This window comes from Ambystoma mexicanum, chromosome 10, assembly GCF_040938575.1.
Source record: "Ambystoma mexicanum isolate Mex_15411 chromosome 10, UKY_AmexF1_1, whole genome shotgun sequence".
Lineage (NCBI taxonomy): Eukaryota > Metazoa > Chordata > Amphibia > Caudata > Ambystomatidae > Ambystoma > Ambystoma mexicanum.
In genome coordinates this window covers 1169857222-1169884589 of record NC_090932.1, presented here as the reverse complement: position 1 = coordinate 1169884589, position 27368 = coordinate 1169857222, and the positions used below count along the sequence as shown (strand labels likewise).

The 27368-nt window shown below is 45.6% G+C and overlaps 1 protein-coding gene across 3 annotated transcripts in view; it reads left to right on the top strand.

The window, feature by feature from the left end:
* LOC138492131 (uro-adherence factor A-like) overlaps positions 1–26903 on the top strand; it is a 1977591-nt gene extending 1950688 nt beyond the window's left edge. The window contains exon 15 of one of the 3 annotated variants that reach the window (XM_069619116.1): positions 26352–26903. In XM_069619116.1, the coding sequence (XP_069475217.1) occupies positions 26352–26693 (342 nt within the window). In that variant the 3' untranslated portion in view covers positions 26694–26903. The remainder of the gene's footprint in view (positions 1–26351) is intronic. The other 2 variants (XM_069619117.1, XM_069619115.1) reach the window with 2 other exon arrangements.
* The last annotated feature ends 465 nt before the right edge of the window (positions 26904–27368 follow it).

The window sequence follows — 27368 nt, the reverse complement described above, 5'->3', positions numbered from 1 at the left end:
GGGAAACCCTCCAGATTCTTGGAGAAATGGCAGGGAGTCACTTTCCGATGCCTAGTTCCTCCAACTGATCGAATGGGACTACTTTCTCCCATTTGGGAGAAGACCCCCCAGACAGGCCTTCACTCCCCGCCAACCGGGACGGGAGCTACAAGAAGAGCTGCAGGCCCTACTGCTGATGGGAGTAGTGGAACCAGTTCCAGCCAAGAGGTAGGTTTGGGCTGATACTCCTGGTGTTTCCTGGTTCCCAAGAAGGGGGGTGGCCTCCATCCCATTCTGCACCTCAAAGACTTGAAAAAGTATCAGAGGAAAGACAACTTCTGGATGGTGACGTTGAGGGAAATTCTCCAGGCTCTACAACTCCAAGACTAGCAGGTGTCGCTTAACCTTCAAGACGCCTACTTTCATGTGCCAATCCATCAGAAGCACAGGCGATTCCTCTGGTTTGTCACTTGGGACGCAAATGACCAATTTAAGGTACTCCCTTTCAGCTTGAACTCTGCACCCAGGGTCGTTATCAAGTTGATGGCAGTTGTAGCCACCCACATCAGGAGAGTGGGCATCTTTGTTTTCCTGTATTTAGGCGATTAGTTTATCCAAGCTCGGTCGCCGGAACAAGTTTCGAGTCATTTCAAGGACACCTGTTCACTACTGTACGACTTGGGTTTCTCCATGAACTTAAAGAAATCCCAGACCTCACCAGCTCATTAGAGCAGTCTTAAACGCACGGAAGGGACGACCTTTCCTCTCAAGCAGAGAGTCACCAAGGTGGCACAGATGGCCAGCCTTTTCATGACTTCCAGCAGTTTACCGGCATGGGCATTCTTGCCCCTACTGGGCCTCATAGCATCCTGCATTTTTCTGATGCCGCAGAAAAAACTCTGCATGAGATCCTCTCAGTGGCTTCTCAGGAGCCAGAAGTCGCAGTACTACGGCCAGATATCTGATGTGCTTCAGGTGCACATGTCATTGGCGAACAACCTGACTTGGTGGAGTGACAGAACAAACATGTTGGTGGGAGAACCCTTCTGGGCGCCATGGCCGGAAGAACAGGTGATCACAGACATTTCACTACAAGGCTGTGGAGCCATTGCAACATATCAGCATTCATTGGTCTCATGAGGAGAAACATTGCCACATCAATCTGCTGGAGCTGAGAGCAGTCAAACTGGCGCTGACGGCTTTTGCGCCTCTTTTATGGGGGAACATGGCCTGGTGCTAACAGACAGCACTGTGACCATGCACTTCCTCAACAAGCAGGGAGGTGTGAGATCACTAACCCTATGTAGGGTGGCCATGCCGCCATGGTTCTGGATACTGGAGAACAATATCTCAGCTTCTGCGGCTCATCTAGCAGGGGTAGCAAATGGTTGGCTGACTTTCTTAGCAGTGAGAGCTTGGTTCTCACAAGTGGGAGCAATGCCTGGAGGTCACTGCACAGATCTTCAACCAGTGTGGCCCCCCGACGGTGGATCTGTTTGCGACGGTGAACAACACAAAATGCAGACAGTTCTGTTTGAGGGAATTTCCCACCAGGGTGGTATTGGGGGATGCATTTCTAGTGGAGTGCTTCTTTGACCTCCATTATGCATTCCTGCCGATACCCATCATCCATTGGGTTCCCAGCAGGTTGCAGAGATTCAGAGTGCACCTGATCCTGATCGCTCCAGACTGGGTGAGGAGGACGCGGTACCCGGATCTCCTGGAGCTGGCTGTACGCCCACCTCTCCGGCTTCCTTGGAGGCCGGACCTCTTGTCCCAGTCAGAAGACAATGTGCTGCACCTGAACCCAGACTTTCTCAACCTACATGCGTGGCTATTGAGAGGCTGAGGTACGGTGACTGGGACCTCAATGAAGTGGTACTGGAGGTGCTGTTGACTGTGTGCAGACCTCCACTAGGCCCATGTACTTGTGCAGATGGAAAACGTTTGTGACCTGGTGCAAGGTCGAAAGGGATATGTATCTATCAAGGAATCTGTGGAATCTGTGGGCGGAGCATCCATTACGGGTAAGTAATTTCTCTCTGCAGGACAGTATGGTACATGATATTGCAGACAAATGATCAAAGTACATAGCAGGAAGGTACATGCCTATTTTTGTGGCCTAACTATTTGAATGTCCTAAGCAACAAGTTAACAGACTGAAAAGTGCAGCCAAAGATTAGTTGATCAGGGTGATCTGTGGTAGAGAATTGGGCTACCCGGTTGGGTGTTAAGTCAAGCACACAACAAATAGGTGAGGGTCACGCTCACTCTTTTTCTCTGTCTGTTGCTTCTGCGATCTCTCAAAGCTCTCTGAAGGCAAGCCTGAATCGGTATTATTTAAACTCATTTTGAACCTGGTGTATTTTGTTTCAGTGCAGAGTTTAAGGAATATGTTCCATAGTTTGGGACCCTGGGCGGTGAAACCTCTACCCCCTTTTCTCTGCTTTTCGAAATATGGGGATATTCAGGAGGTTCTCATCTGGTGATCTCAGATTCCTTGGGGTATTTTGAGTCAGAAGAGCTCTATATCTAAGGCACTTGTGTAAGCTTCATTTTGTCAGGCAGAGGACCTTAAAGTGGACTCTGTGCTCCAAAGGCAACCATTGAATAGCCTTAAGGGATTGAGATAGAGTATCTAGTAGGATGAGACTTAGAATCTGTCTGGCTGTGGAGTTCTGTATGAGCCTAATTAGTTGTGCTTGGAATTTGGTTAAAACCAAATAAATTTAGTTTCAGTAATTGAAAGTGGATATGGCTAGTGTTCTCCTCAACTCATTTCATGGTAGAGTCCAATTTGAAGTGGACCTTAATGGCATTGTTATGTTATGTTATCTTATGTTAAACGAATTTGAAGAGCATAACTATCACCAGCAAGGGCATCATGGCATTGAAGAACTCAGGCAAAGGCAGAAAAAGAGTCTAGAACAAAAAAGTTTTCAGAAGGCGGCGGAAAGGATTAATGATTAATGATTATCAGTCGCACTAAGGGAATAAGGGAGCTTGTTCCACAGCGAGGCAGCTGCCACAGACATAGCACAGCCACCCAGTTGGGTACGATTAAAGCACAGATGAACAATTATTTGTACCCTTACTAGCAAACATTTCAAGCAAGACCAGGCATTGGGGGGGGACAGATACAGAGTTTTAGGTCTGTCCAGAAATGTTTTTAAAAATTTGGTCTCATAAGTAAGAGATCCAAAGAATAAATCTGGAGGTAATAACCACTCACAGTGTCTGTATATTAAGGTGTTGGGAAACAATTATTTATTTTCTATAACATATATTCATATGAGATATGTGGTAAACAAATGTGACATACTAAATATTGAAACATGCAAATGAAAAATAGCAACTTGCAGTGACATAAAAAATACAACAAGAAAACATTACATAGATTACAAAATTAAGTAAGTATTAATTATTATTTCATTTACACAAGTGTTGTGTATATTAATGTGCAGGTACCGATTGTTACTTCATCGACACATGTACTAAAATACAAAAGTACTTTGTATTGAATAGGAGAAAAGCAAAGTGCCTATGAACTCGTACTGTAGATTTGATAATTGTGGCTTGGGTGCAGGCTAAAGGTTCAATAGATCTCCTGCACTGGTAAGTCAGCTGGGTTTCAAGGGCTCCTTTGTGAGAATATAATTTCAATTGAGCAGTGAATGTTCTACAGGGATATAATTTCAATTGAACAGTGAATGTTCCAGGGTCATACGATAAAAGATATCTTTGCCGACGTGGCAGAGACTGACTGAACAGGGTCTGTAGAATTGGGAACGGACTTAATCGAGTGTTCCTAGTTTGCTTCACGTTTCGGCGGTGTTGGAGTGAAACAAGTCCGCCTTCATCAGGGCTCCATGCAGTATCCCAAGTACTCGATTGTCGGTCACAGAGAGGCTTTGATGCTGGACAGCATTGATCATCACACAAGTCCCAGAGGGTTGGTGGGATCCCGGAAGGTTAATCAGTGCACAGGTAATTCTGCTGGCTGGATAAGTATGCCTGCTGTGCTGTGTGATAGCTCACTCCAAATGCTGTTGCCCAGAATTGGTAGTTGGTACAGGGTGTTGGCTCCTGGTGTGTTTGTTGATATGTTCTTCCCCCCGGCCCAGTACCCTTCCTACATTAGGCTGTTCCCTCCTAACCCTCAGGTTTTTTTGTTACCACGATTAAAGCACAGAACCTGGATAAAAGTGCTTCTGAAGATTGGAGGGCACGAGTTGGGACATAAGGGCGAAATGTTGTCTGCAGATATTCAGGGCCAGTGCCGTAAAAAGCATGTTGCACAATACAGAGCACTTAGAATTCTGTGCGCTTAGAGATCGGTAGCTAATGAAGAGAATGGGGAATCGGAAAAATTGAGACACGAAGAGGGGCAAGAGTAACCACTCTAGCAGCTGAATTCTGTAGGATTTGGAGACGATGTAAGAGATAGGGAGCTTGGGCAACAAAAAGAAAGTTACACTAGTCCAAAGTCCCAAAGACAGAAGAGGACACCACGCAAAGATGGGCAGGCAAAAAAGGAAGGATTTTACACAAAAGCCTGAGTTTAAAATTACCAGCCTGACACATGGCACTCACTTGAGCCTCAGATTAAAGGGAAGAAGAAATCTTGTAGCTAAGAACTTTGACCACAGCAGCCAGCTTGTGCAGAGGCCAAAGGCAAGAAGGCCAAAAGGCTGGTGTCCACAAAGAGGAAGCAGAAGGGGGACAAAAAGCCAGCACCTCAGTTTTGTTGCCATTAAGATGCAGCCAAATATTGCTCATCCAGGTGTTGACTGTTTGCAGACATAGGCCGCATCGGTCCGCAGCTTTTTGGTGAGCAAGATCACGGCACACCATGTTCTGCATATCATCCACTGTAACGCTCACCTGGCTCCCACGGAGGCGCTGGTCTGGTCTGGGTTGCTGTGGCCTCTTCAAGCGTGATGTGCAGAATTCGGACCACCGATTGAACAGGACCCCCAAATCTTGCTTGTCTGGCCCGTAGGAATATCCTTCTGCAGATGAGAAAGGGGATTAACTGTCTGCTGAATAGTGTGCTTGCTCCCCCCTTCTCCCCCTTCGTTCTTCTCTGACTTCCTCCAAAACCCCCGGTTTAAGCTCACCTTATGGTTTGAAAGGATGAACTCTCCATCCTGCTTCTGATGCAGGGGCGCGCGTTCGTCCCGGTACTTCACTGGTTTTCAGAATGGCGCTGGCACATCCACTTGACTTTTCTGAGCGATACGCCGTAAGTATGAAGATGCAAAAGTTCAAGTGTGAGCCTCCTTTTATGTTGTTTTTTCTGTCCTTTATTTCAGGTGCAGAACAAAGGCGATGCGTTGAGGGGTTAAATTGCCGGTGGTAAAATCAGGTGAGTTAGTGTTGAGGGCGACCCCTCTAAATGTCTTTATAATTTCCCAGTAATGTCTTTTGTCCTCTCCCCATAGGGGCCTGGGTGCGGTACCTGCCAAAGATGCGGCGCTGACCCGAGATGTGGAATGGTTCACCAAGAAAAGCCGGTAAGTAATATGGCTGAAAATTCGGCTTTCCTCTTGTGTTCCCTTGCTCACCTTTTGTCTCTTCTTCTCTCCCCTAGGTGCAGAGATGTGGCGACCGGTGCTGAGAGCCGCGATGGAGCCGGGCGGCGTCTCGGGAACAGGTGAGTGAAGCGCGGCGCTGCAGCGAGCAACGCGAATCTTTTAAATGTCTTAGAAGGTTCTTGGAAGTCTTCTTTCAGGAATGCTGGCGTGAAGATTCTGGATGCAGGTAAGAAGGTTGAATAAGTTCTTGGTTTTCACCTTTCTCTTCTCTTATTCCCTTACAGGTGTTCCAGGTTCGAGGCGGGCGTGGCTGGAGTCCAGGTGCAGGAGCAGACACGGTGAGCGTTCAGCTGCTGGGATGCAGAACAACGTGAAGCACGTGTGGCTGTCCGGGCGTGGCTTAAATAGCTTTGGAAGAAGTTCCAGGTGAGTATTCTTCCACAGCCCCACCCAAGTAACAAAATAGTTCCTTCAGAAAAATAGTCCCTCCTAAGCCTCATTTGGCTTGGTTCTTCATGCAGCATGGTCTGCATCAGGTGAGTGTGCAGCATGGTCTGCTTCAGGTAAGTGCACCAAACACTTCCCCTTATGAGCCTGGCGCCTATGGCGCCAGGACTGATGTCCAACATGAGCCTGGCGCCAACGGCACCAGGACAGAGTCCAAAGAGCCCCTATAAAGGGCAGCTGGGCTTTTACCCGGGGGCGTGATGCCTGCTCCCGGGGGTGCTGGGCCTGGCCTGGTGCTCCGGGGGTAGGCATCATGACAGCACTCTCCCCCAAGGCCCTTCCCAAGGTCGTTTCCCCAGGAGGTTTCGGTTTGTTCGGGAAATTCCGATGGAACCATTTTACTAGCTGAGGTGCATGTACGTGGTCGCTCGGTTCCCAAGATCTTTCCTGAAGCCCGTACCCCTTCCAATCAATTAGATAGAAAAGTTTTGATTTTGAGATCTTAGAGTCCAAAATGTTCTTCACCTCGAATTCAGGCTCCCCATCTATCTGGATTGGTTCTGGTGGCTTTATTAATCTGGTTCCTGGTTGCACTGGTTTCAAAAGCGACACATGAAAAACGGGGTGAATCCGCATGTTAGCTAGTAGATCTAGCTTGACTGCCACTGGGTTAATTATAGCTTTGAACGAGTAAGGGCCTAAATACCTTGGATTAAAAGTCTGAGATCCCTTGAGCGATAAGTGTTTGGTAGGCAACCATACTTGATCCCCTATTTGGTATGGAGGCGCCTCCTTTCGATGCAGATCTGCATTCTTTTTGTATTTCCCTTTCGCATGTTGTAAGTGTGCAGTAGCATCCTTGAAGGCTTGAGTAATGGTAGAATGCAAATGGTCCACTGCGGGCATTTCGAGGCTCAAAGGTGAGTCCAAGTCTGAAGTACGAGGGTGATGTCCATATAGGGTATAAAAGGGGCTCTGACCAGTTCCAGAGTGTATCGAGTTATTGTATGCATATTCACCCACCCATAAAATATCCTTCCAATTACCCTCCGATTGGTGCAACATACATCGTAGATATTGTTCAAGGGTCTGGTTCGTTCTCTCCGTCTGACCATCGGTCTGTGGGTGGTGGCTGGTTGAGAGTCTTACGTCGATTTGTGCCAGTTGACAACACTTTTTCCAAAAATGAGAAATAAACTGGCTTTCCCGATCGGAGATTAGAATGGACGGGAATCCATGCAGACAGATGATATTTTCGAGGAATTCCTTGGCAAGAACAAAAGCTGAAGGTAATCCTTTCAACGGAATAAAATGGGCCATCTTGGAAAATAAATCCACCACAACCAGAATAGTATTGTATCCATTACAAGAGGGCAGGTCCGTGATAAAATCTAGTGACAAGGTGTGCCAAGGTGCTGGTGGAATGTCTAAGGGTTGAAGAAGACCGGCGGGTTTTATTTTTTGACCTTTGTTTTGGGCGCAAACTCCACAGGACATCACGAAAGATTTAATATCCTTTCGCCAGGACGGCCACCAGAATTGTCGTTTAATTTTTTCCTCTGTTTTGGCAATGCCAGGATGTCCTTCCATCAGAGTATTGTGATGACGGGAAATAACCAGTTCTTGCAATTCCTTTTCTGGTAAAAATAAACGTCCTTGGAAGTAAGGTAAGCCATCGTTGATTGAAAAGGCAGACCCCCTTTTGATCCAATCCTGCAAGGCTGAAGAGTCCAGGAATAGTTTTACTCGTGCTTGAATGTCTTCAAGGGTTTGTAAAGTGGTTATCCCCAAGATTCTTTGTTCGGGAATTATCGGCACAGGTTCTGAGTTTGTGTCCATTTCTCCCATTCCAATTCGAGATAGCGCGTCCGCTTTGCCATTCTTACAGCCGGGACGGTAGGTGATTACAAAATCGAACTCAGCAAAGAATAAAGCCCATCGGAGCTGTCGTGAAGACTGAGCCTTGGCAGTTTTTAAATATTGTAAATTTCGGTGATCAGTGATCAGGGTGATGGTATGCCTGGTGCCAAGAAGATAATGCCGCCAAGCCTTAAAGGTGGATTTAATGGCTAATAATTCCTTATCGGTGATTGCATAATTTATCTCCGGCGGCGAGAACTTTCTGGACCAAAATGCTACGGGGTGCAGTTGGTTGGTTTCGGGGTCTCTCTGAGACAGGACAGCTCCCATGGCTAAGCTGGATGCGTCGGTTTCGACTATATATGGGAGATCAGGACGCGGGTGTTTCAAAATAGGTGCGGACGTAAATTTAGCTTTTAATTCCTGAAAGGCCTGTTCAGCTTCCTCGGTCCATTCAAAACGTTTATTCTTCCGCAAGAGTGCAGTGATGGGTTGCACCACCCGTGAAAATTCCGGGATAAACCTGCGATAAAAATTGGCAAAACCAAGCATGCTTTGGACACCTTTCACCGAACTAGGTGATGGCCATTTGAGGATGGCATCCACTTTCCGTGAGTCCATTCGGACCCCATTAGATGTCAGGATGAATCCAAGAAACTCAACCTCGGTGGTATGGAAAACGCATTTTTCCAGCTTTGCAAACAGTTTGTGCTGGCGCAATTTCTCAAGAACGGCCCTGACATGTTTTCTGTGATCAGATTCCAAAGAGGAGTACACCAGCATGTCATCGATATACACGACAACACAGACATCGATGAGTTCCCGAAGGACATCGTTCATGAAGAATTGGAAGGCAGCAGGCGCGTTGCACAACCCGAAAGGAATCACCTGGTATTCGAATAGTCCATATTTTGTACGGAAGGCCGTTTTCCATTCGTCTCCTTCTTTTACTCGTACCAGATGATAAGCCCCCGGAGATCTAACTTGGTGTATATGCAAGTGTCCTTCACCTGGTCAAGGAGGTCAGGGATCAAAGGCAGAGGGTAACGATTTTTAACAGTTATCTGGTTCAATGCGCGGTTATCGATACAAGTTCTAAGGTCGCCTTCTTTTTTTGGCACGAAGAACAAAGCCGAGGATGCCGGAGACTTTGACGGGCGAATGAAACCATTGGCTAGGTATTGATCTAAATATTGTCTCAAATGCAGATTCTCCGGCTCAGTAAGGGCATAAATCCTGCTACAAGGGGGTTGTGCACCGGGCACCAGATCGATTTGGCAATCGTACGATCTGTGAGGAGGTAACGTGTTGGCCTGTTCCTTTTGGAAGACGTCCTGAAAGTCTTGGTATTCCGGAGGTAGTTACATGGAGACAGAGGTTACTGATGCTCGACTGATCTTCAGATTTTCTGAGTAGCAGGTTCGTGCACACTCCGGAAAGGTTATTCTCTTCGCTCGCCAATCAATTAGAGGATTATGTGTCTCTAACCAAGGGATTCCGAGAATAACCTGAAACTGTGGAGCCTTGATTACATCAAACACAACTGCCTCCCGATGGCCGTCCGGACCTACAAGTGTCACCTCAGCTGTGGAATGTGTTACCGGTCCCGAGGCAATTTCGGTTCCATCAACTGTGGTGATGACATCTTTGCTGGTTTTAGGACGCAGGGGATGGTTAATCCTGGAGACCAATTCACGATCCACGTAGTTTCCTATAGCCCCACTATCAATGTATGCCTTTATTGCATGCAACCGCTTAGGTTGTTCCGGATCTACGAGGTCCATTGGCACAGTGAAATGTGAGGTCTGAGAGTTCGTTTTCAAGCTCGGCAAGCGGACCCCTACGCTTGTCGGGCGGGGTCGTTTCCCGTTACAGAGGTTTCATGGATTTTATCAGCGGCTCCTACCACCTTCCTGGGCGGCCTTGCCGGGCAATCTCATAGAAAGTGTCCAGAGGATCCACAATAAAGACATAAGTGCATCTGCCGTCTTCTTTCACGTTTCTTTTGCGTTAAAGGTCCTTTAACTCCTCCGATTTGCATTGGCTCAGAGGCTTCAGCCCCCTTGAGGTTAGCGTGGGTCTTGACTAACACCCGGGTCTCAAACTTGGACCGATCTGATTTTCTGTTTTGCAGTCTGTGATCCAATTGGACCACTAAGTCTATATATTCTGAGCATTCTTGGGGCGGATTTACAACTTGGGCCAGGACATCTTTAAGTTATCCGCGTAGACCTCGATAAAATAATGTGATTCTTTTATCCTCTGGCCACCCAGTTTCCACAATTAGTCTATTAAAGGTTGCAATGTAGGAAAGGAGGTCTTGATTGCCCTGTCGCAGAGATAGAGGTTCGTCATCTAGAGCCTGCCCCTGGGAGTGTTGAGCAAATAACCTTTCCATGCTTGCTTGAAATCCTTGAAAATCACAAAGAATCGGGTCATCTTGAGTTACCAGTGGAACTGACCAATCGGCAGCACTGCCGCTGAGATATGACAATACAAAGGCTACCTTGGTCTGGTCATTAGGGAAGGCCCCAGGTCTGCACAGGAAATGCAAACGACACTGATTCATGAATACGGCGAATCGTTTGGGGTCCCCAGCAAAGCGTTCGGGTGGGGCCAGCGGCATGTTTCCAGGTAGATTAATCTGCACCGGGTTACTGGAAAGCACAGGAGCGGGGTTCCCTCCGGAACCGGGTAAAGGAGTTTGTCCAGCTTGACCTTGCAAAAGCTGTCTAGCCAGGTCATCAGCTCTTTCCTTTGTTACAATCACTTCCCTCCTGAGAGCATTAGTCTCTTGACGAGCGGCGTGTACTTCGGCCCGTAATTCCCCCAGTAGTTGGGCCAACTGGTCAGTCTCGGAAGTTTCCATAGCGCCTGGGTGGGAATTTGTAGGAAGGCTTTGCGTTCTGTAACGCTCACCTGGCTCCCACGGAGGCGCTGGTCTGGGTTGCTGTGGCCTCTTCAAGCGTGATGTGCAGAATTCAGACCACCGATTGAAGAGGACCCCCAAATCTTGCTTGTCTGGCCCGTAGGAATATCCTTCTGCAGATGAAAAAGGGGATTAACTGTCTGCTGAATAGTGTGCTTGCTCCCCCCTTCCCCCCTTCGTTCTTCTCTGACATCCTCCAAAACCCCCGGTTTAAACTCACCTTATGGTTTGGAAGGATGAACTCTCCATCCTGCTTCTGGTGCAGGGGCGCGCGTTCGTCCAGTTACTTCACTGGTTTTCAGAATGGCGCTGGAACATCCACTTGACTTTTCTGAGCGATACGCCGTAAGTATGAAGATGCAAAAGTTCAAGTGTGAGCCTCCTTTTATGTTGTTTTTTCTGTCCTTTATTTCAGGTGCAGAACAAAGGCGATGCGTTGAGGGGTTAAATTGCCGGTGGTAAAATCAGGTGAGTTAGTGATGAGGGCGACCCCTCTAAATGTCTTTATAATTTCCCAGTAATGTCTTTTGTCCTTTCCCCATAGGGGCCGGGGTGCGGTACCTGCCAAAGAAGCGGCGCCGACCCGAGATGTGGAATGGTTCACCAAGAAAAGCCGGTAAGTAATATGGCTGAAAATTCGGCTTTCCTCTTGTGTTCCCTTGCTCACCTTTTGTCTCTTCTTCTCTCCCCTAGGTGCCGAGATGTGGGGACCGGTGCTGAGAGCCGCGATGGAGCCGGGCGGCGTCTCGGGAACAGGTGAGTGAAGCGCGGCGCTGCAGCGAGCAACGCGGTTCTTTTAAATGGAAGTCTTCTTTCAGGAATGCTGGCGTGAAGATTCCGGATTCAGGTAAGAAGGTTGAATAAGTTCTTGGTTTTCACCTTTCTCTTCTCTTATTCCCTTACAGGTGTTCCAGGTTCGAGGCGGGCGTGGCTGGAGTCCAGGTGCAGGAGCAGAAACGAGAATTCATTTGAAAAATAGCGCATGTAGATGCACCAGTTGTACTAGGTTAGTCTTGTAAGCTGTAACTGAATCTGTTTTAAGATTTTAAGATTTTAGGATTTTAATAGACAGTCCCGTAATTTTCGCTAATTTCGTTAGGTAAACTAATTGCTGAAGTACTTGCATTTTCGGTTGTACGTACCTTGTGTAGACCGCGAAGCCAAATCGTTTTCAAACGTTGTTGTAGGAAAGCGAGCAGTTTCTAGCAACGCTGCCCTCTGCACGCGTTTTCTTTTGACAAGAACTACAATCCCCAGCAGGATTGTAGTCCTCATTCTCAATTTCACTACAAACCCGGCGCGAATGCGCCGGCGCACACGGGCAGGCACAGTCTGCTTCAGTCTGTGCAAGGAGGTGCTGGGTGGCCCTCAGAGGGAAGCGTGTTGGCTACTTGTTTTCCTGCTCTTTCCTGCACACCTTAGCATTTCTTGAAGTACCCCTGATTCCTCGTTAAATAAGCACCTGTATTCTCAGGGTAGGTCTAAGAAAGAGACCCGGGCCGAAATTTCCTTCTATGCCGAGAAGCATGCCGGACAGCACTACCTGTCAGCAATCCGCCCATACACCATCCCAACAAAACGTTACAGAGAGTTTAAAGCATCCCGCGAAACAGCCGTCTAAAAAGGCTAAGCAGAGTATGAACCGTACACCAGACAACACCAGACTGAAAATAGGTCTTTTAAACACGTGCTCCCTAAACAAACACGCCCAAAATGTCCACAACCTTATTAAAGAGAGGGACCTGGACTTAATCTGCCTAACAGAAACCTGGCTGAAGGAGCCAATTGGGCCTGTGGTTTCTACCGCAGTCCCAGAGGGATACATTATACACAACAAAAATAGAGATAGGGGACAGGGAGGGGGAGTGGCTGCCATAGCAAAAGAAGCATTACACCTATTCAAAGCCAGTTTCGAATGTACGGGCTGTGAGTCCATTCAATTAAAATTGACCTATACACCCAATAACTGTCTGAATATTGTTGTGGTTTATAGGCCCCCAGTGCTAACCTCAGACTTTCAAAATGAGGTAGTCAGTCAAATCAATAAACTAACCTCGTCAAACTCCGGCCCCATACTAGTAGGCGACATGAACAGGTGGAGGGGGGACCCGGCCGACAAAGAGGCATTGGCACTAGAAAAAGCTCTGAATAACACAGGTTTCTATGTTGTTAACAATGACCCTACGACACCCCAAGGGAACCAGCTGGACTGGGTGTGCACCAACAATGTACAATCAGAACATGTCTCTACTGAGCCATGCATCTGGTCCGATCACAGTCTGGTTACCCTGGAATTAAAATTAGACCCTCCCCCCCCAAAGACAAGAAAACCCACATATAGGAATTCAGAGTAGAAATTTGAAGAATCTAGGGCCAGAAGTTCTGACACCTTGCCTACAGCAAGTCCTGAAATCTTTTGCAGAAAATGATAGCTGTGAGACCATGCTAGAGACATACACCTCTGGTTTGCAAAAATTAGTGGACAAGCACGCCCCACTAAAAAATAAGCTAGTCAGGAAAAATAACAATCACTGCAAATGGTACAATGATGAAATAAACGAATTGAAACAAGAGAAACGTGCCAAAGAAAGAACATGGCTTTGGAACCAATCACTAGAGAATAGAATTGACTGGAAACGCAAGGACCTAGAGTACAGAAAAGCAGTCAAAGAAGCCAAACTCAATTACTACAACAGAGAAATAGAGTCAGCCGCTAACTCAACAAGTAAACTCTTCGAAATCCTCAAGTCAATTGAAAAGCCAAAGGCACTCTCAGTACCGCATAACCCATCTAAAGAAGATTGCGAGAAGGTACAAGAAGCTTTTGCAGCTAAAATTTTAAAAGCCAGAACTAATATAATTCAGGCAAGGGAATCCGCTAGTATCGAAATTTGCCCCACAGTAGAGCCCAAACCAGGTAATAGGGACAGTTTTCAGTTCAAAGCCATAACAGAGGAAGATTTCTGCCAGGTACTAGCTAAAATGAAACCACCATCCTGTGCTGAGAACATCCTGCCCACAAAAATTATTCTGGATAATAAAGAGCTCTTTGCACCAACTCTCACTAAAATAATTAACACCTCGTTTTCCGAAGGGAAAATTCCTAACATCATCAAAAAAGTTACAATAACCCCTCTGATCAAAAAACCGGGCTTAGATCCAAAAGATCCTAGCAATTTACGGCCAATAACAAACTCCAATTGTGTATTGAAGATTCTGGACAAAATTGCCACAAATCAGCTACAACAACACGTGGAAGCACAGGAGATGCTACACACACAGCAATCGGGCTTTAGAACAGCCCACAGTACAGAGTCAGCTATGCTTGACCTACAAACCCACATGTTAGAGCTGATAGAACAGGGCAAAAACGGGATGCTCATGCTGCTAGATCTTAGTGCAGCGTTCGATCTAGTGGACCATCAACTACTACAAGAGGCTCTAGATAAAACTATAGGTTGCTCTCAAACAGCACTGGCCTGGATAGCTTCCTTCTTAAGTGATAGGAGGGCACGCATTCACTGGGGAGACACTTTCTCAGAAGCAGCCCTCATCCTATTTGGAGTACCGCAGGGAGCCAGTCTGTCCCCTCTGCTTTTCAACGTTTACATGCGTAGCTTGTGTGAATTATTGGAAAGCATCGGTGTGTTTTTCACCAACTATGCCGATGATACGCAGCTGGTTTTTGAAATGACGGGAGACTATACACTAGATAGTGCGAAAGTAGAAGAAGTATATAAAATCATTGATATCTGGATGCAGAAGCATTGGATGTGCCTCAACAATAGCAAGACTGAGCTCATGATCTTTGGAGCTCAGCATGCAAGAACCAAATTAGGCGACCAATATGAGGTTTTCAGAATAAAAGATGCCAAAATCCCAGTCCTACCCCAAGTTAAAACACTTGGGATGTTGGTAGAAGCCTCAGTGGGGGCCGAAGCACAAGTAAACTATCTACACAAAAACAACACATATTACTTGCGCTTGTTGAAAGCCATTAGACCTTACATAAGTGAAGCAAACGCGGCAAATATCGCAAGAGCGATCATACTATCCCGTCTCGACTATGGCAATGCACTATTGGTGGGGGCCACTAAGAAAGAGCTGCATCGTTGCCAGGTCATGCAAAATGAGGCAGTTTGCATTGTTAAGAAAATTAAATTTGGAAACCACATATCGGCTGCAAGGAAAGATCTTCATTGGCTCAGAATTGAAGAAAGAGTCTACTTTAAGGCCATGACGATTGTTCACAGATGCCTATATGGCACGGCGCCAGGATACTTCAAAGAGAAATTTGCACTCTACACACCTAGGAGAAACCTGAGATCAGCCGACACAGGCCTCTTGGTTATCCCCAGGGTGAAACGAGCAGCAGGGGGGGGGGGCCGAGCCTTTCCATTCAAAGCAGCCAAATTTTGGAACAACCTCCCAGGGAATCTTAGATAAGAAGGAAACTATGGTAACTTCAGGAAACTACTGAAAACACACCTTTTCCAATAATTTCCGGACTTTTCAGGATCTCCCACTGGTATTCATATGATTACCAGTTCTTTTCCTGTACTGTTTTCAGTTCTTACTGTTTTCTACAAGACTCTTTTCTCAGATGTTCTCCGCGCCCTGATGCCCGCGAGCTGTCGGCGCGTTATAAACATATAGACATAGACATAGACGGTGAGCGTTCAGCTGCTGGGATGCAGAACAACGTGAAGCACGTGTAGCTGTCCGGACGTGGCTTAAATAGTTTTGGAAGAAGTTCCAGGTGAGCCCCACCCAAGTAACAAAATAGTTCCTTCAGAAAAATAGTCCCTCCTAAGCCTCATTTGGCTTGGTTCTTCATGCAGCATGGTCTGCATCAGGTGAGTGTGCAGCATGGTCTGCTTCAGGTAAGTGCACCAAACACTTCCCAACATGAGCCTGGCGCCTGACTGATGTCCAACATGAGCCTGGCGCCAACGGCGCCAGGACAGAGTCCAAAGAGCCCCTATAAAGTGCCGCTGGGCTTTTACCCGGGGGCGTGATGCCTGCTCCCGGGGGTGCTGGGCCTGGCCTGGTGCTCCGGGGGTAGGCATCATGACATCCACATAGGAGTAGCAATGAAAGCCAAAGGATTGTATACATTTGGCAAGAGGCTGGATGTGGACATTAAACAAGAGAGGTGAAAGAGCTGAACCTTGAGGGACCCCACAGGTAATGGGATCTGGTGCAGAAAGGAAAGAAGGAAGAGGAAAAAAGCTAAAAAAGGAAGGATTTTGCACAAAGGCCTGAGTTTAAAATGGCCATTCTGACACACAGCACTCACTCGAGCCTCCGATGAAAGGGAGGAAGAAATCTTGTAGCCAAGATCTTTAACCACAGCAGCCGACTTGGGCAGAGGCCCAAAGTAAGAAAGCTATAAGGCTGGTGTCCAGAAAGAGGCAGCAGAAGGGGGGCCAACAACCAGCACCTCAGTTTTGTTGCCATTAAGACGCAGCCAAATATTGCTCATCCATGTGTTGTCTGTTTGCAGACATAGGCAGCAGTGGTCAGTATTGTTTTGGTGAGCAAGATCACGGTGCACTATGATTTGTGTGTCGTCCGCATAGGAGTATCAACAAACACCAAAGGATTGTACACGTTTGGCTAGAGGCTGGATGTAGACATTAAACACGAGAGGTGAAAGAGCTGAATCTTTAGGGACCCCACAGGTAATGGGACGTGGGGCAGAAAGGAAAGGAGGAAGAGAAATAGATTATCAGTGATTAGATAAAAAGGAATGGAACCACGCCAAGAACGGGCCCGTAATACCAGCCAAGGACATTCTGTCGAGCACAGTGGAGTGATCAAAGGTGTTGAAAGCAGCAGATAGATCTAACAAGATCAGAGCTCCCACAACCCCTCGATCTGCTAGATGAGCCAGGTGGTCAACAACAGCGACCAGGACTGAACTGGTGCCCCGGTCATGGCGAAAACCAGACTGACAGTGGTCAAACAAACAGGAATTCTGCGAAAATGAACTAAGCAGCGGAGTGACCAGAGATTCAAGAAGCTTCATGGGAAAAGGAAGGAGTGAAATAGGGCAAAAATTGTCAGGAAGAAGAGGATCGAGGGAGAGCATCTTCAACAATGGAATCACCAGAGCATGCTTAAGAATATAAGGGATAGAGCTAGTAATGAAATAATGATTAACATCAGAGACCACAACGGGGGCAATAGCAGACATGATCTTTTTCAATACAGAAAGAGAGATAGCATCAGAGGCGAGGCAGATTGTAGGCTGTTAGTAGCCCCCACAATATCAGATGAGTCAATGAGCGGGAAAGACGACCAGGAATTGGAATAACTTACAGCAATGGAAGAGACAATGTTGTCGGAGTACCGAGAACCAGAAGTAGAGATCTTCTGGCGAATAGTAACACTCTTATCCACAAAGAAGAAGGAAAGAGAATTACACTTAGCTTGTGAAGGGGAGATAGTACTCAGAGAAGAGAACCCAGAGCACAGCGACTAGACAAGCCTACACAGCTCTTTGGTTTGATTAGTTGCAGATTCAAGCTCACTGGTGTCATACAGGTATCTATTTAAATTGTTATGGATAGATTTTTGTCAAAGATGATGCTGAGATTAGTTAGAGAATCATCAGCTTCTGGTGGGATGCCTAGTGAGTCAAGCGAGTTGTGAGGAAGACTGTTAGGTTTGAGGTTGCCAAACATAAGCATATGTCTTTTTGAGGAGTTGAGGCATAGGTTGTTCATTGTCAGCTTTTTGTGGATTGACCTCTGGTAGCTAGAGATTATGTCATGCCAAGTGATGAATTTGTCTAGATTAATTACAATCTGTATGCAAAGTTGGAACCTCGCCAAGCCCTGTTTTACAAGGGTGTAAAGTTGTTTAATACATGGTTAAACAACCACACGGAGAGGTTGGATCCTCTTAGGTAACTCTGAGTGAATCAAGGTAAGATCAGATTTAAAATCAACTAATTTATCTTGGGTTGTGGGTCCATAGAGAAAGTCTGTTAAGAATTTAAGAGCTGGAAGTTTGATACCTCTAATAGTTTAAAACCAGGCTAATAGTGTGGTGTGTTCTAGAGTATCAGTGGCTACAGACCTTGCGCTTGACATGGGGACAGACTTGCATTCTATTTTTCATCTTTTTCTGTTATGTTGCATTGTTGTTTGTTGCATCATGGTGCAACACTATTGGATGAGGGGCAGGGCAGTACATCGAACAATTGACACAGGCTGATGGTACATGACCAATTGTATGCATGCTTTTACGTGCAATCATGGAATTTCACATGTAGGACAATATAACATCCACAGCAAGGATGTTCTTGGGAAGGAGTATATTTGACAGTTTATGCCAACTCTTTATTTTTTTTTAACACGCTCAATTTCGTATGCCATTGTTGTAAGTAGAAATTGTGTATTACAAGGTGTTCTCAATTCCATGATTCCAGGACAGTTTGTTTGAAGGTATTTTTATGGAAGGGGAGTTTGTGTGCAGAAATTCCTTCCGTTCTCCTGGTGTTACATGTATTATTCCATTCCTTCCGCAGTTTTTTGTTTTATTACATTTCTTCCACCATTGAAGGTGTGCCTTATTGAGAAAGTGTATTAGTATAGCTCCAGAACTACTGTGCATCTTGATAGGTGTTTTTCATTTTGAAAGGTCAATATCCCGAGTTTTACCGATCCAATTTTCTAATTTATTTTGTGTTGTACATCATTTAAGGTAAACATTAGATGTGGGCTGAGAACATTGTACATTCCGAAATCATGTTTTTTCAGGGTCTTTGGCAAATTCAATGTACAAAACACCCTTTTTTCAATATTGTATTTGTAAATGGAAACATTTGTGAAACTTCACCAAATATTGCATGAGTGTTCAGATGTAGCCAAATACTTTCATTGACGTAGTCAAACGATACAGAGGATTACAATGCCTCATTTTCCTCTGCAAGATGCCAAGTCGTTTTAACTACTGTGACATTGTAACATACCTATGTACACACGCTGAACAAGACATTTTGTAACTAAATAGAACAAGCCTGGTGACTTGCAATATCCTTTTTACTAAATGTATGTGAGACTTTCTTTCTTTTAATACATGTGTCCATCATCATCACCTTCAATATTTGTCTTGGAGGGCTCCACACTTAAAATGATTGTTGTGAAGTTTGGTGTGAGTTGAGGTGTGTTCCTCTGCCATTTGTAGTGTTTGGGAGATTATATTTATGTTGATGAATATTTAACAAGTTTGTAGACTTTACTTTACACTGACAGTAACCGTAACTTTTTAAAAGTTTTGATATACATTTTGAATGGGATTGTGTCCTCCCACGTATTCCTCATCTATGATATCTCCTATATCCAGTTTTAGCTGCTTCAGAAAATAAATTTTGCTGAGGGTGCTGTGCGTCGATGCGGTTGACTCAATGTCCCTCGAGGGCCTCCGTCTCGAGGATGACATCATCGATGGTGTATATGGAACGTGCAACGCCCTTTGGCTTCTGTTCGGTTTACCTGAGTAAGCTTTCGCTTCATGAACTAAGGCCGGCTTCATATTATTACTTGAAAATTGTGAAAAATGTCTTTGTCTTCGGCTCCGTGAACCCCGAAGACCGGGTTTAAGAAATGCCAAGACTGCAGCGCTAAAATGTCACTGACGGACCCACATCGGGTGTGCTTGTGGTGCCTTGGTGTGGAGCACAAGACCTCGACCTGTCAGACGAGTCAATCGATGACCGAAAAAGCTCTGAAGGAGCATAAAGGAAAATTGGCAGTAGGTAGACTCCCCAAAAAATCCCCTTCGACTACCCCGGCGAAAAAAACATTCCTCCGACAAAGCGAAAGACAGCTCTCCTCGGTGGAAGAAAACTAAAAGGTCTAGGTCGCAAAGTGGCTCTCACCACTCCTCGTCGTCGCCGAGGAAATCAAAGAAAAGGCATCATAAATTGCCCACTTCGTCTTCCTCGTCCGACTTATCTCCATAGAGGAGTATATCTTGCCCTAATAAGGCCTTTAGCCCGACTGAATGGGAATCATTTGGGCAGGAAATGCTTAACATTTTCTAGAGTCAGAATCCCTCGAAGCAAGTAGGCCATGCTCCTACTGCGCCTTCTGAAGCCGGTAAGGAAAGGACTCGAGCCAAATCATGAGTGCCCTTGAGCCCGGGACGAAGGCCAGATTCTCATTGAGAGCCGTCGAGGCCTCGACACAATGAAAAGTCATCGAAGACTCCGTAGAGTCGTTGAAGTCTGTCATGAACAAAGTCCACAGACAAGTCGACGTCTAAGCCATCAACGCCATTGGCACCATCGACGCCCAATACATCTTCATCTAAGACATTGACGCCAAAATCAGGTTTGGTGACACTCTATTGGCATCTGGCTCAAAATCATTGAAGCCATCGACACCTTTACCAAATATTAAAAAATCCTTTACACCATTGCCAAAAATGATTTTTTTAAATCTCACATCGATTTTCAGACGACAATGCTCCACCTTTTGGATTACAATATGGCTCTCCTAATGTTCCTGATAGTTTTATAGCAGAGTAATCAAGGTTGCAGGACCTGCGTGATAATTTACAAACAGCCAGTGGGGTGGACACCTCTCCAGAATTGGATTTTGGCAAGCTGGACTCAGATGATCACGCAGATGCCTCTTACAGGCAATTAATGACCAGGGTCACTGATTTTCTGGGATGGAGCAGGCCTGCCCCCCTGTTCGAACAGGATGACCTCATGGATATCCTGCCAAAAGTCCTCAAAGGGATCCAATCCTACCTTTTCATGTCTCTCTATAAAAGACAGCAAGTGCAAACTGGGAAACACGAGAGTCTGGCAGTCAAAACAAATTTGACCAAAAAATATAGGCCATCAAGTAGTGACCCCAGCTATTTGTCTAAGTATCCTACCACAGAAAGCCTAGTGGTGCAAGCAGCAACCGCTACCGCCAAGCAAGCTGCTTATCCGACCATTCCACCAGATTGGGATGATATGCATATAGACTTCTGGACAAGGAAAGTCTTTTCTGCTGGGAGCATGGCTCTCAAGTCTGACAACTCAACATGTGCCCTTGCAAAATGTACCTTCACCCTATGGGACTGTGTATCTATGGCGGCTGAACATATTCCCGAAGGGGAAGAAAGAGACGGCTTCCTGGCCATTGTAAAAGAAGGGAAAGAGGTCATGTTTGAGGTTTGGATTCTGCTGACAGTATCAGCTGAGCCACGGCGGCAAGCACAGTGATACGCAGGTTTGCGTGGTTAAGGAAGTCGGGATTTGCACGGAACGTGCAGTCTAGACTCCTTAATATGCCTTTTGACGGATCTCATCTTTTTGGCAGCAAGGCTGACGAAAGCCTTGAGAAGCTGCAGACCTCGAAGACAGCGGCCAAGTCTCTAGGTGCCGTCATCAGGCAGCCTCAACCTTTTTGCTGCAGTGGACCTTCTTGGAGGGGTAGATCCTTTCGCTACTATTCCTCAGTTGGAAGAGCGATAGGAATGGCTGGTCAAAGAGGCCAAAGGAGATTCCCTTGTGGTGGACAAGGGAGAGGTGCAAAGCCTGCCCAAGCAACAGCTTCTTTATCATCAGCCGCTGTGTCAGCTGCCTCAAAACTCTCTGAGGTCTTGTCTCACGACAGTCCTGTGGGAGGCAGACTGAAAGAATGGCGGGTATTACTTCAGATACTTCGGCATTAGAAACAATAGCCCAGGGTTACTGCCTCCCCTTCATTCAGAGACCTCAGAATCATCCACCAGGAAGCCATTCGTTAAAGGTTCCAGATCTGTTCCTTTTGCAGGGAATTTTGAACCTGCTAGAGAAAGGTGCTATAGAGCCAGTACCTGTAACAGAGAGGAACAAAGGATGGTATTCTCCATATTTCCTAATCCCCAACAAGGACGGAGGACTGAGACCCATCTTGGACTGAGGTACTTGAACAAGTTCCTCAGGAAGGACAAGTTTAAGATGGTCACACTATCTCAGATCCTTCAGGCCCTCCAACTCCAGGATTGAATGGTGTCATTGGACCGTGAGTATGCTTATTTTCATGTGCCAATCCATCTCAAGTACAGAAAGCTCACGAGGTTTGCCGTTGGTGGTTCTGACTATCAATTTCAAGTTCTGTCATTCGGGATAACCTCCTCCCTGAGGGTTTTCACCAAACCGATGGCGGTGGTGGCAGCGAGTCTCAGGAGAGGGGGGATTCATGTCTACCCCTGCTTGGATGATTGGCTGATCAGGGCGCGTTCTCCAGAACAAGTCCTTGATCATCTCAAGATCACCTGCCACTCTCTTCACAGACTGGGCTTCTCCCTCAATTACAAGAAGTCCCATATGACACCTTCTCAAAAGTTCCAGTTCATCGGAGCAGTACTGGATACTAGGTGAGGGCTCAAGACATTCTACAGATGGTCACCAAATTTCAGAGTGCTCAACGTCTCCCAGCCTTCAATTTGTTGAGGTTGTTTGGCCACATGGCATCCTGCATTTTTCTGGTGCCAGAGGCCTGCCTCAGAATGAGATCCCTTCATTGGGTTCTCAGAACTCAATGGTCTGAGTTCTCAGGAAAGATGTCGGACCTACTTCGGGTTCCAAGCAGGGTCGCACAGGAACTTCTGTGGTGGGCCTGCGAGGACAACATTCTGAAGGGAGAACCTTTTTGGCAACCATGGCCGGTGATAACAGTAGTGACTGACGCCTCACTCACGGGGTGGGGAGCCCACACCAACGATCGGACAGTCAGTTGTCGTTGGTCTCCATCAGAGTTCAAACTACATATCAATCTTTTGGAGCTGAGGGCAATCAGACTAGCCCTGTAGGCCTTTAACGACGGACAACACAGTGGCCATTTACTACCTCAACAAGAGAGGAGGAGTAGGGTCACTACCACTGTACAGAGAGGCAATGCAGGCCAGTACAAGAAGGAATTTCACTATCGGCAGTTCACCTAGCCGGAGAGAAGAACACAGCCGCGGACGCTCTGAGCAGGCAGAGCACAGTCTCCCATGAGTGGGAACTATCTCAGGAAGTCCTTCAAGAGATCTTCACCCTATGGGGAACCCCTCATGTCGATCTGTTCGTGACCAGTGTCAACCGGAAGTACAAACTGTTCTGCTCCAGGGAATATCCCCCAAGAGGAGCTCTAGGAGATGCGTCCATGGTGCACTGGGAGTTTCCACTCTTGTATGTGTTTCCTCCAGTCCCCGTCATTCCTCACGTGATCTGGAGGTCAAGAAAATTCAGGTAATCCGTGATCCTAATTGCCCAATCGGGCCAGGAGGATGTGGTACCCAGACGTTCTGGACATGTCCATCTGCCCTCCAATAGGTCTTCCTCAAAGAGAGGACCTTCTCTCGCGAGAAGGGGGGTCGGGTTCTCCACCCAGAGGTCAAGACACTCTGCCTTCACGCATGGTTTCTGAGAGGTTGGTATACAAGGATTGGGACTTCCCGGGTGACAAAATTGATATTTTGCTTCCGGCCAGATGGCCAGCAACAAAGTCTTTGTAGCGCTGCCGTTGGAGCAAATTCTGCATTTGGTGCAGGGATAAAAATGTGGATTCTTTTCTTTGCAATACACCAGATTTGGTATCTTTTCTGCATTTGGCCAATCTGGGGCTCCAGGTTTGAACCATTAATGGTTATTTAGTGGCGCTTTCCATCTTCAAGCATTCGTCTGAGGAAAAGTCATATTTTAAAATACCTTCGGTGATACAATGGCTGAAGGGACTCACTAATGTGTTACCTCCATATCCTTTTCAGGTTCCCGTTTGGGACCTTAATTTTGTTTTGAAATTTCTCATGTGTGCACCATTTGAACACCTCCATTTATGTCCTTTAAGACTACTAGCATTCAAAACCATCTTGTTAGTAGCGTTAACATCAGCCCGTAGGGTGAGTGAGTTGCCCGCACTATCTTCTAAACCACCTTCTATGTTTTTTTATAAGGACAAGGTTGTCCTTATGGTCAAACCTTCATTCGTGCCTAAGATTATATCAGATGGGACAAAAGTTAGTATTATCTACTTTTTACCCACCACCTCATCTTAGGCAAGGAAGAGGAAAGGTTACACGGACTTGACCCGAGAAGGGCTCTGAGTTTCTACATGTTAAGGATGTCAAAGTTTTATCTAGATGAGCAACTCTTTATAGGATATACTCATCATAGACTGGAACAGGCTATACCTAAACAAACCTTGTCCAGATGGATTATTTTAGCTATTACTGAGTGCTATGGACTGGCTGGGAAAAATCCCCCAGAAGACTCGAGAGCTCATTCCACTAGGGGCATGGCTACTTCTTCTGCTCTGCATAGAGGAGCTCCAATAAAAAATATTTGTGAGGCAGCCACTTGGTCTACCATTCACACTTTTACAAAGCATTACTGCCTTGAATCCACCTTAAATCAGGACGGAAGCTTTGGGAAAGCAGTCCTTCATAACAACCCTCGATGACAAAATTCTTACTCCCCCTCCCAAAATTAATACTGCTTTGAGACTCTATCATAGATGAGGAATACGTGGGAGGACACAATCCATTCGAAGAACAAGTTACTTACCCCTGGTAAGGTTCTTTCCACTGGATGTTCCTCCCACGTATTCCTCATAGCCCCACCCAGCCTACCCCGCAGTAGAATTTCCATGTCATTGCAGTGTACGCTGCTTCAGAGTCTATTATGGTCTAAACCACATTAATGCTGGTAGTTCAACTGTAAGACAAACAGGAAGAAAACAGAACTGACACCAACGGGTGCAGCGCATTCCATATATACCTTTTGATGATGTCATCTTCGAGAGAGAGGCCCTGGAGGGACATCGAGTCGACCGCATCAACACACAGCAGCCTCCCCGAATTTATTTTCCGAAGCAGCTAAAGCTGGATATAGGAGATATCATAGACGAGGAATACGTGGGAGGAACATCCAGTCGAAAGAACGTTACCATGGGTAAGTAACATGTTAATCTCATTTGGCAGATGTGGGTAGTGATGACAATCTTACTACGAAGTCAGCCCATAGATGTGACCCATGATGTTATTTTGATCTCATTGTTGATCTTTGCTGTGATCCCATTTATGTGCTCATAGGCTGAGCAACCAGGATGACTATGAGTTAATATTGCTATCATTTCCCACATCCACAGAATTGTATGAGTTTTGTTGCATTGAATTGGATCAGCTTAACTGTCTTGATTAATGTTTTTCACTGCTGTTATACTATATCTTCTCCTGGACCCACTGAGCATGGCTTTCAGCCATGGCCATTGATCACTCTGCAACAATTATGATGAGAACAGTGTCCCACTGGCCTGGGTAACTGGGGCATAGTCTATGGCCATAGCTCCTATCCTTCTGACTAGTAAATAGCTATGACGAGTGGCCATGTTGCATCAATTAGGATAGAAGACCATGGCCCATAGGCCTACCGTCATGGCAGATATCCCCTTCACAAGCAAATTACCAGATCCTACCAGCCATGGGCTTTGGCCATGGATTGTGGCCATGTTACAACAATTTCAAAAAAAGACTGGGTTCTACTGGCTGTAGCCCTTATCCCCCTCACTTCCTCTGTGACATTTTTTAAAAACTCTCTACTTGAAAAATACTTTGTTATTTGGTGCACATTTATGCGTGATTTTCACTGTGTGCTTGTTCAAAGGATGCACGCTGCTCCCTTCTGGACAATGACTGGGGGTAGGTAAACACGCAATAACTTTTGAACCGTTCAACTCATTTCCCCCAGAAGTTCCAGTTTAGAGTGGTCCTTGCCAGATATTTCATTTAGAACATTTCACATAGTTCTGTCCAGCGAGTTAAAAGTTATTAGCAATAGAATTTAGTTGAACGGCAATGCAAATTGTTTCATCTTAACTATAGGGGGAGTGACTGCCACCTGATAAAATATGTAACATATATTGTAGGATAATCCACGTGATCCAAGTGTCACACTCCACACTGCCACCTAGTAGCCATCGCTGGAAGTTCACCTCCATTTCAGAGCCACATCAGCGAGAAATTGTCAGTATGCAAATTAGCCCAAATGCAACCCTTTTGCTCCAGGAAATTGTTTTTGTCTTTGAGGGCAGTGCTAATTTATACTAAGCTTAATCAACCCAAGATAGACAATTTGCAAGGCTGCAAGAGATCTACATACCTGGTTTCACCCTTATTAGGGATTATCAGTGCAATGTAGTCTTGAAAGCCTTGTGGTTGGAGCATTGGGGCATGTATACAAAACACCAATATAGTTATGGTGGGATTAAAACAGCTTGGAAAAAACGGTTCACCTGAAATGTAAAGTAATGAGGCCCATTATGTTTACTCTACATCCCTAATATTTAATTCTCTTTGGTCAGTTCAATCTTGAAAATTGCAGAAACCGTACTACCCAAAATGACCAGAAATCACTGAGACATGTATTAATATTGCTGTCTTTTGAGAGTGATTCTTAGAGAAAGAAGGCGTGGGAACATAGAAGCAATATATTGTTTTTTAATGACTGGCACTGTTCTTGGGACATGAACATTGTACATATTTCAGTTCATGCAGTGTGAATTTGAGTTGTGCAAATAATGCAAAATCAAGCCCTGAATTTCATTATTTGGCTTTTGTAGAAAAAAGAGGAAGAGATTGTGATAACCAAAGATGAAGCATGCATGATCCCGGAAATAAAAAAACCAGAGATGGTGCTGACCTTCCTGGAAAAATCAATGATGACCGAAGAAGAAGCAGAGACAGAGAAGCCTGTCTTCGTTTACCCGCCAAAATTAGAACCTGTTCTAGAAGAACAGACAGAGGAAACCATATTCTCATGCTTCACGCTGTGTTCCATGTTACTTGACAGGTTCCTAAATATGTTTCGACGTTTAAGCCTAAGAAGACATACTAACAGCGAAGGCAATATCGAGCCAACAAGACTATGGCCAAGGGTGGCCCGTCGGATATCTCCCATGTAAATATTGTTCCACATACCCCAAATTGCATAGTACCCTGTGGTATATGATTGTTGTATATATTTCTGATACTTTACCTTGCCTCTGCATTGAAATGATTTGCATGATATACATCGAAAAAATGATTTGAAGTATAAATAAAGTATGTCAAAACTTTATTTTTTACTGAAAATAATTGTAAAATGTGGTGTTTGATTAAAGAGGCAGGAAAGGATTCCTGTATAGTAGGTATTTATTCAGAGCAAATTACTCAAGCCTTCGGGGGTCGTCTGGTGTGATATTCAAGAGTGAAATTCAGTCATGTTTTTAGGGTATCAACACAATAGTTGTTTGAACACATTAAATATAGACATAATGTATTTGCATAGTATATGTTTATCTTAAAAACGTGATGTGTTTGGGGCTCTCAGGGACTGGATTTGGTGACTCCTGCCTGACGAAATGGCTCTTCAATGAATTGTGTTGGGAGGTTTGGCTTCCCACTGCCACAAACAATATATATGTAAATTAACCATAGATCACCTTAAACCTTTCAAGATTTTCCGATACTGTAAACAATTAGAAATCTCACACTTTGGCAAGCTTTGCCATTGGCTTTGTAATATGAGTTTCAACGGATTGCCTTTCTCCCGCAATTCCTCATCTGATAGATATCCTCATCCAGCTCTGCTGCTCGGA